At 54.4% G+C, this 9,807-nt stretch overlaps 1 protein-coding gene across 2 annotated transcripts in view; it reads left to right on the top strand.

Annotated features, from left to right (window-relative positions):
* The first annotated feature begins 371 nt into the window (after positions 1 to 371).
* Positions 372 to 9,807, top strand: part of SH3GL1 (SH3 domain containing GRB2 like 1, endophilin A2) — a 28,910-nt gene continuing 19,474 nt past the window's right edge. For both annotated transcript variants that reach the window (XM_074163948.1, XM_074163947.1), the window contains exon 1: positions 372 to 524. In XM_074163948.1, the coding sequence (XP_074020049.1) occupies positions 480 to 524 (45 nt within the window). In that variant the 5' untranslated portion in view covers positions 372 to 479. The remainder of the gene's footprint in view (positions 525 to 9,807) is intronic.

Raw genomic sequence — 9,807 nt, 5'->3', positions numbered from 1 at the left:
GTATTATGGGAGTTGTAGTTCCTCCTGCGAGACCCCCCTTCCCATACTTAGAGGGGGGAATATGGGCCTTTTCCTGTCCTGGCCGCCCCCATGTCACACGCGCTGTCCCCTCCCTGAAGTCCTTCCTCGACCAGCACTGGGCCCCTCTCCCCGGTAGTAGCGGGGGCAGGCCCCCCGCAGGGCGGCTTGTCCGTAACGTGTGATGGCGCCGCCCGGCCGGCAGGGGGCGCGAGGGCACCACGTGGCGGGCGGGGGGGGGCGCTCCGGCCGGCGCGAGGCCGCTCCTCAGTGGTGCCGGTGGCCGTTAGGGGGCGGGGCGGGGCGGGGCGGGGCGCGCGCTTCCTGGCGGCGGCGGCGGCGGCGGCGGAAGAAGAACAAGAAGAAGAAGCGGCGGCGGCAGCGGCCGGGCTGGGCTCCTGCGTGCCGAGGCGTCCCGCCGCCCCCAGGGTCCCTCGGCCGGCGGCAGAGGCGGCGGCAGGATGTCGGTGGCGGGGCTGAAGAAGCAGTTCTATAAGGCCAGCCAGGTGAGGCACCGGGGAACCGCCGCCGCCGCCGCAGCACCGGGGGTGGGCGGCCTGTTATCACTAGCTCTAACTCGGTGACTCCTTTCCTGTTAGCACCAGCCTGGGCCGGCCCGGTGGTCCCCTGATACCCGCCTTTGTCCCCCCCCGGCATCCCGGTCCGGTGTCCGGTGGCCCCTCGCTGGTGCCCGGTGCCCCAGCTCGGCACCCCCTGGTATCCCAGTCTCACGTCTCTCTGCCTGGTTCTCCAGGTGCCCCCCAACACCCCTGGCCATCTCCTTCTGGTGGCTTCTGGTCATCCCGGGGCCCAATGTCCCGATCGTCCCCCCCCCCCGCCGTGGCAGGGCTGGGAGCAGAGCGGGGAGTCACAGCATCCTCGGTGTGCCCCCCCTCAGATGCTCCTTGGGCGAGCCTGGGGGGGTCCCAGGTCGCTCCCGTACCCCTTGGGCTGGGGTCCCCAGTAAAGAAACGGACCAGAGGATGCTGGGGTTCGGGTACCGGCTGTGCCTGAGGCCCAGGTGGGTGTCACGGTCCCCAAAACCAATCCACGTCCATAGCATGGCGGGGGGACGGATCCAGCTGGCTCTACGGGTGATGGCACCTCGACAGCCCTTGGACTTCCTAAGCAGAGCTGGATTTAAGGAGAAAAGCCCATCCGACGGCAGCTGTGGCCTGACCTCGGGAAGCTCCCGCTTCCTGGAGAGCTGCTGGCTCAGGATTTTGGGAGAGAGGGAGCCTGGAGCCCTGGCCTGAACGGGAAACGGCCAGAGGAAGGTCGGAAAAAACTTGTCAGATGTGTGATTTTTAGCCAAGAGAAAATTGATCCCATAATTGGTTGCTCCGACGGTAAATAGTGTGTTTATGTCGTCCTAAAGTGGAGATAAAATGTGACTCCTTACGGCTTGGGGGCCGCAGGTCTCCCCCCTCCCCAGACTTTGGAATCTGCTTCTAATGGGGTTCATTAACAAATTTTCCTCCCCCCTCGAGCCGTCCCGATCCCCCCCACCTCGAGCGGAATTATCCTTCCTTCAGCTCGCGAACGCCGCCGAAATCAACAGTCAGGACGTTTTAAATGTATTTTTAGAACTATTTGGGAATCGTAAGTACTCCTCTGCTTCCCCCGCTGGCTGCTTTTCTGCCCCCGTTTTAAATTTAAGACGAATTTTTGCCCGATCTACCACCAGCCCGTGTTTTTCCAGGCGTAAAGTTTTGACCCGTCTAAGCTCAGCCCGAGCGCGTTCGCTCCGTGCGCTGCCTTCTTTCTTGGCTCTGTTTAGGAAAAAGCATTTTTTGCTTAAACAGCAAAGCAAAATAACAAAATCCTGAAGTCATTTTCCCCCCCCACCCCCCTTTCTCCCAAACCCCTGCGTCGTGGGGTTTGGTTTTTTTCCAGAGGGGGGGGAAGGTTGTGCGGAAAAACTCGGTGTGGGAGGATGCTGCTGGGGTGGATGTGCCCCAGTCGGTGTCGCGGGGCAATTAGGGGTGAAAGCTCATCAATGAGTCAGGAGCGGCGTGTTTCTAAAGTCTAAAAACGTCATTTTTAAAACACCTGGTGAAATCTTTCGTGGGGAAAATTATTATGAAGTGAAATCATACGTGGTCTTGGTGGGGTTTTTTTCCTGTTACAGGTGGTTTGGTTTTTTTTTTCTGTAAAAGGAATTATTTTGGCTCCTTGTGGAAAAATTAAACCCAGGGAGAACTTGCCCAACGTGCGGATTTGGTGGCACGTTCACCTCTCCTGCATGTACTTCTCTCGGGCACTTAGACTGCGTTCGGTGGGGTATTAAATCGGGAGATAAGGTGTATTTGCAATTCACGGTGTGTATTTGCAACGGCACCGTTGAGTTTTGCCGCGGCTCTTGTTGCCGCACGGTTTTGGGAGCTGCTTTCCTCCGAAAAAGCTGGGTTTGGTGCCATATTTTCCACCAATACCGGTGAAGCGACTCGTTTTGCAGGGACGAGAGGGACACTGTCCTCTTTGGGAGGCGCTGCCACCCCCTTTGTGGTGTCCCGGTGACGAGGACACGGGTATCCACGCTTTAGAGATGCTTTAACTGGGAGCGACTGGTTCCGGTATGGTCATTTTTCTGCCTTCTCCTCTCCCTTCCCTTTCCACCCTCCTTCCCTTTCCCTCCACCGGTCCCACTCCTCAGCCGTCCCTTGGCTGAAGGAGAGGAGGATTAGTTATTTTTTGGCTCCCTTAAAGCTGTCGGCCGTTGCCAAAACCAAACATGTGGAAGATCTTTCCTGAAAAACGTTACGTTTCGTTCCACGTCTGTTGTTAATTGAAGGAAAACCGAGCCAGGACCGAGGTCTGCAAGGACCTCGGCACCGCTGGAGCGGCGGGTTTGGGATCCCCCGTGCGACGAGGGGGACCAGTTCAGCCCCCTTGGGTAGCCCAAGGGAGCAGAGCTTGGCTCGTGGGCTTGTACCGTCTGATTCCTGCGAGCCCACGTCTTCCCTGGGTGAGGCAGCCGGGCGCCCACACGCAGGAGAACGCCGAGATGGTATCCTGCAAAATAAAGTCACGTTGGCAAATGCTGCAGATGGTGTGTGCGTCCAGAACAGGTTTTGCTAGTTCACAGCAAAATGTTCTTTTTTTTTTTTTTTCTTTAAATTTATTATTAAAAGAAAAAAGAAAACAAAAAAAAAAAAAGGCGTAGAAAACACTCTCGCCAAAGGAAGGAGGAGAAACAACAGCAGCAGGTTTGAGCTCCGGCATCACGAGCTGGGAGCGGGATGAGAAGTCTCTGCAGGTACGAGACCATCCGGTCTTGGGTACCGTCCAGCTTTGATCCATCAGCATCCCCCTCAGGGATCTGCAGGAACCCGGTGGTGTAGAAACGGCTTCGTTTGCTTTATATACTGATGTAAGTCCTAAAAGCCTGCAAAACTTGCCATTTCCGTTTTTCCATTAGGATAGGGCAGGCTGCGCCGAGCAGGGGCGCCCGCCTGTGCCCTTCCCGGGCGAATCTGATGTTTATTGAGCCTAAGTGGTTTTGTCACCATTTGCCCGTCGAGCAGCAGCCCCTGCCTGGCACCGGACAGGTTTATCAGCCGCCGGTTTGAATGGACAAGCCCAAGGGTGGAGGCGCCGGTGGTAAACATGTCCCCTCCCTCCCTTTGTGACAGCAGGACGGTCCTACCTGGGGTGACACACCGCCTGGCGGCGCGGAGGCAGGAGAAGTGGCACAGCCTGCTCTTGGGGGACAGCTCTAAGCCGGGGAGTAGCTTGTTGGTGCCCTTTTCCGTAGCCCACCTTGGTTTGGTGTCACCGCGGCTCCCGGTGTGGCCTTTTGGGAGCTGCCCCGTGGATGCGGGAAGCATCCCTCTCTGTTCTCAGCAGGTGACCAAGAATGAGCTTGATGAATATTGTCATTTCAGGGATAACAGAGCCCTTCTGGGGACACGAGATCTGGTTTTCCGTGCCCGGCGTTTGGCTCGGGGAGCAGCCTCAGCCCAGGCATTTTTATTTTTTTTTTGAAGCCCTGGATGCCGCTGTCATCGATCTTGAACAGGATTAACGTGCTCCCAAATCCTCTGTGGCCCAAACCTAAACCCTGCTCGGCTTCCTGGGCTTAGGAACCAGGATAGGGAGCGGTGGCTCGTGCCCCGCTGTCCCTGGCAAGTCCTGGCCCAAGACACAGACCAACAACCTCCTCCTCCACACACAAAGTACAAAAGCCATTTTCCGAGAAGGGGGGGGGGAAGAGCCGAGTGCTAATTAAAACTAACAAGCCCTTGACATTCAGGCTTTTTCCTGAATTTGATGACCGCTCTTAAGGCTTCTGAAGATATTTTTGAACGTTGCTTGCTTTCTGCCCGGCCCCGGAGCCCGGGATGTGCCTCCGACAGCCATTTCAGCCCAGAAGGACCGCAGAATTCCCCAGCTCCGTATGTCGGCAGCGTGTGCTTCCCGGCCAGTTGTTAATGAGCCCTAAAAGCTTCCTTCCCCGTGGCTTGGCACCCAGGTGCTGCGCTGTGATGGCATCTGCTCCTAGGCATGCTGCACAGGGACCGTTTGGTGACAAGGGACAAAGCGCAGCTGACGTGCAGGGATGGCATTTCTCCTGTTTTTTTTTTTTTTTTTTTTTCCTCTGTGGTCATTTGCTCTTGCTGGATTGGGATTTCCCTTATTTCTCTTTGGATGGGGTTCTTTCTGCGGTGGCTTTGTGCTGTGCTTTCGAATGTGGGGTTTTTCCTCCCTTTTTTTTTTTTTTTTCCCCCCTCTCTTTTCCAGCTGTTAAAAGAAAGGTACCTTGTAGGGATTTTTTTGAGGTTAAATCAGTCCTTCTAGAATCTGGCTCTCTGGGGCTTCCTCTTGTAGGCACGAGATGACTTTCCGCTCGCTGCCTTTGCTCTGTGTGCAGCTGGGCAGTGGGTTTCTCGGGACATCACGGATGCTCCGTGCAGCACAGCATCTCCTGCTGGAAGAGAAATGAGAAGCGTGGCGTGTGGGATAACCTTCCACATGGAAATCCAAACCCACGAGGCCCCTTTCCCTGGCCAGAGCTTGTCCGTCAGTGCCCTGTCTTGCCACAGATGGTTTTGATTGTGCCTGCCCTCCAGCTCCAGCTTGATCCCGCTCAGCTGGAGACTGACACACCCTGAGTTTGCACATTTTTGCTCAAAATCACCACTGCTGGAGTTTAATCCATGGATGTTGTGGAGCTGGAGAGGAACTGGGGAGCAGAGGGTCCTGCTCCTGCTGCCAAGGGTGCTGCAGGGCAGTTATCCCAGTGGCAGAGAGATCGTTGACTCGTGGCATGGTTTGTGTGGGAAGAGACCTTTAAAGATCATCTAAAGATCTTTAGATGATCCCCAGGGACATCTTCAACTCGATCAGGTCACTCAGACCTCCGTCCATCCTGACCTTGGATGTTTCCAGGGATGGGGCATCCACAGCTTCTCTGGGCAACCTGGACTGGTGTCTCACCACCCTCAGCTTAAAAAATTTCTTCCTTATATCTAGGATCTGTCTAGATCTATTAGATCTTCGCCTGCTGCAGCTTTTTGGCCAGTGGATGTGAGCTGAAGCTCTTGAGACAGTGCCCAGAGCCATTAAAGGGGGGCACAACCCCCCGAGAGAGGTCAGTCTCCACTTTGCAGCGGCATTAGAACTTCTTCCTGACTTGTCTTGAATCCTCCAGCGATTAGTACATCCAGGAGTGGACCTGAGATGGTCCATGCGGTGGCTTTTCTGCTTTTCCAATTTCACCTGGGGAAGCCCTTCCTAGCGCACTGGGGCCCAGACTTCATCCAGGAGAGCACCCAGAGCTGCCAGTGGAGGAACCAGGCGCCCAAGGTGGGCGTTGAGGTGCTCATTTGGGCTCACATGTTCTTTTTGAGCTGTTCTGGTGAATTTTGCGTACCCGTGACCGGCCACCAAGTGAGTCAGCAAGAGGAGATGCTGGGAGCAGGTCGTTCCTCGGCTTTTCTGCCGTGGCGGTGGCTTTGCTTTGGTGACAAAGGCAGAATGAGGTAGTTGGCAGTGTCGGGCTGTAGGTTCCTTATCTATACATGGGAATTTGGACTGCGGAGTCCAGGAATTTTGCTGATTCCTGCCAGCCTGACCTTTCCTCCCACAGCACGTGATGTTTGCTCTATTAATATTAACTTGGGCTGGAGTCTCCTGCAGCCTCCCTGTAGTTTATCTTTCAATTTTAATCTGCTCCCGATGCTGGAGAAAAGCTGGATTTGCTGGAGGGCAGTGTGACACCCTGTGTCCCAGCTTGCCGGCTGGGAGGGAGTGGGATTCAGCAGTCATAGAATCATAGACTGGTTTGGGTTGGAAGGGACCTTAAAGATCATCGAGTTCCAACCCCCCTGCCCTGGGCAGGGACACCTCCCACCAGACCAGCTTGCTCCAAGTCCCCTCCAACCTGGCCTTGAACCCCTCCAGGGATGGGGCAGCCACAGCTTCTCTGGGCAACCTGGGCCAGGCTCTCACCACCCTCACAGCAAAGAAGTTCTTCCCCACATCTCATCTCAATCTCCCCTCTTTCAGTGTCAAACCCTTCCCCCTCCTCCTATGGCTCCCCTCCCTCATCAAGAGTCCCTCCCCAGCTTTCCTGGAGCCCCTTTAGGGACTGGAAGGTCCCCTTTAGGTCCTTAGTCACCATCCTCACCTGACACCCTGAAGCCCCAAGCAGCTTGCTGTCGCTGGAGATGGGTGTTTTAGCTCTGTGTGTGTTTGCAGAGCCACGTATGGCAGGTGAAAAAGCAGAGGAGGACATACGTCCCCTGGCAACGCAGGGGACCAGAGTTCAGCGCATCCCTCTCCTAGCCCGGGTGATGACGAGTGAATACTCGCAGCGACGCCTCCTCTCACGTCTGGCTAAAATGACTGCGTGCGGGGTATTTTCATAGGAACTCCCTCTCCTTTTCTCGTGTGATTTGTCGCCGATGAAACGCCTGGCACGGTGACGGCGTTCGGCTGGTTAATCATCGGCGGGGCTGAGCTGGGCAGCCCCGGAATGGAGCAGTTTTGAGCTTTTCTTGGTATTTTTTGGCCTGTCTGGAGTCGCAGGTGGAAAACTCCAGCATCTCCGTACCCCACTTTGCTCCCCTCCTGGTTTCCAGTGTCAAACAGGGAAAGTGTTACCCCTTGTTTGCAGCTGGAGGAATCTGGGATGCGGGAAGGATACGTGACTCAGGGCTCGGGGGGGGTGGATTGTGCGGCATTAGGAGAGCTGATTCCTCCTCGTCATCATCTCGCTCTGCGTGGCGATCCTTCCTTCCTGCCTGCCTCAGGGCTTTCTGTCTAAAATTATCTATTTATCTAACTGATTTCACAGGTTATGGGTGAACTATTGACAGTGGATGGTGCCGAGGGGGATGGTTTCTGGATGTGGTGGAAGGAAATCCTACCTCCCCTTTCTCCCTGCCAAAGCTTTCCTCCTGGGAAAGAGCAAAACAGGGATGAGATCAGGCAGGCTGGCTTGTAAAAGCTGATTCATTTCTTTAGCACATTTCTTTTTCTCTTCCTTTTCTCCCCCATCCCTACATACGCCAGTGCCTTTTGCCAGGGCTCGCAGCCCCATCCAAGCCCCGGGTGGGAAAACCAGAGGGAGCTGGGAGCGGGGCAGCTCCTCCTGCCCGAGACTGCAGAAATACCAACTAAAAATCAAAACCGTGGGGTAAAAATCCAAATTCTGGGCTGCCTCGGTGCCCCTCAGGGAGGGAATTTGTGTGCAGTGGGGTTATTATGAGTCCAGAGCCCGCTGCAGCCCCCATTGATGTGCTGTCCCTTCTGGTGAAGGCTCCCGAGCAGGATGTTGAACTACTGAAAAGATCAAAAATAAAATAAATCTATAATGCAGAAGGTCTTGGGTTTGTAACGCCAGCTGAACTCATTCACGTGGAAACTCAGTGATGCATCGAGACACCGATGCTGTTTCATAAGACCCCCGTGTTGCAGAGGGCTGCGCTCATGGTCCTTTCCATCTTTTTAATTGCGCTGATTAAATCATCAGCCCAAGCTGTGAAGTCCGGGGCTTGGAGCTGAAGCTCCTGTCAACGGGGGTGACTTTTCCTGCAGATCTCTTCCCTCCTGAGCTGTGTGTCGTGTCCCCCGCCCCGGCCATGGCTGTGTCCCAGCCTTCGCCCCGGGGAGCAGCTGAGCCTGTGCAGAGCCCAAGAGGATGGGGAAGGATCTGGGCTCCTGGGACTGGGAAAGCCCCGCAGCATCACGTAGCTTCTCTTCTCATAAACTGCTGTGTGACATGGCTTAGCGCGAGATCCAGCCCCTCTTGGCCTTTCCCTGTGATTACAAAAGCGATAATTAGTTTTTCTTTTAAAAAGGTTTCCTCTTCCTCTTCCCCCTGCCTCCCCCCCCCCCCCCCCCGCCATCCCTTTCGTGGGCGATCCCATGGCTTTCAGGAACGGTTCCTGTTGACGGGAAAGGGCCGTGTTCGGCCCAAGCTGGGAAGGGGATAAACAAGTTGGTCTTGGGATCCTCTCCAGTGGCTGGATGTGGCCTTGTGAGATCTTCAACCTGCCCGAGCACAGGCAGGGGGGTCCCCATCGAGGTGTCCTGGGGTGGGGGGGACACAGTCCCTCTGGGGTCCTGGACCTGCTCCTCTTGATGAAGAGTCCATCAAAAAAGAATCCAGGCTGCTCGATCCCAAGAAAAGCCTTCCAGCTAATGGTGTGTGTAATCAGCTTCGTTGCTGATACCTTATTAATAGAATGTCTTTCTTTCTTTGGAAGCCACTGGGAATTTTAGGATCTTCCTATCTCATATTAACCGGCTATTAATTAAGTTCATGATACTGTCGCTAATTGGATTGCTTTTCTGCTCAAAAAAAAAAAAAAAAAATTAAACGCATGTCCATAATGAAATTCTTTCAGACAGAAGATAAAATTTGCATGATTAAAGCTTTAAAGGGCTTTTTCTAATTGAGAAAATGCTTCGTAATTCATCCTAGAGCTTGAAAACCAGGCTGTGTCTCCTTGTTGGCCCCGACTTTACTCATCAGTGATAGTTTATTAACCGCTTTCTTGAACAAATGTATTTTGGCTTTCCAGGACTAGCTATGTTTCAACTTAATCATGCCACTTTGGTGACGAAAAGGGCAGAAAAATGCTGAATGATTATCTACGTACGAAGCAAATCCACTGCGTAAGAAGGTGCTGTTCTTGCCAGATGGGGTTTCCCCCCCCTTCCTGATCTTTTTTTCACTGTGTAGTTCGTGGTGGAGCGTTTAGAAAGCACCTTGTTTGCTGCTGACGTGGGTCCGTGCACGTGCTTTTGGGTGGACTTAGGAGGAATTGGGCAGGCACAAATCTGGAGCGCCAGATGTTGCTGTAGCTATTCGCATCGTAAAGCTCCTCCTGGTCCTGTTGGGTGAATTTGAAAGACAAAGGAGTCTGTACTTTTGCACTTGACAGGGATAATATAATCTAAATATTATCTCCCGGAATTTCTGGTTCACCTATTGCTCTGGCTGCAGGGTGGAAAGGCAACCGGGATGCATCGGTAGTGTCATCTGCAGTGTAAAAGCAAACTGCAAAGCGCTGGGAGGGGATTTTTTTCCCCGTTTAAACCATTCCGAAATGAGGATTAGCAAGTATTAATGGCGTGCAGCAAGAACACCGAGGCATGATCTTGCACGGGTTGGAAGGATGGCAGGGTGGGGAAAGCTCTTGGAGGAACTGGTGTGGGAGCAGGACTCCGAGCTGGTCCGGCCGTCGCCGCATCGCTCCCGGCAGTCTCGGGGAGGTCTGTTCGCTTGTTCCCGCTCTCCTTTTCCTTAGGATGCTGTGCTCGGCTCTGATAGCCGCC

This window comes from Numenius arquata, chromosome 25 (genome assembly GCF_964106895.1).
Source record: "Numenius arquata chromosome 25, bNumArq3.hap1.1, whole genome shotgun sequence".
Classification (NCBI taxonomy): domain Eukaryota; kingdom Metazoa; phylum Chordata; class Aves; order Charadriiformes; family Scolopacidae; genus Numenius; species Numenius arquata.
The sequence above is the reverse complement of the archived record's forward strand: the minus strand, read 5'-3'. Positions and strand labels throughout refer to the sequence as shown.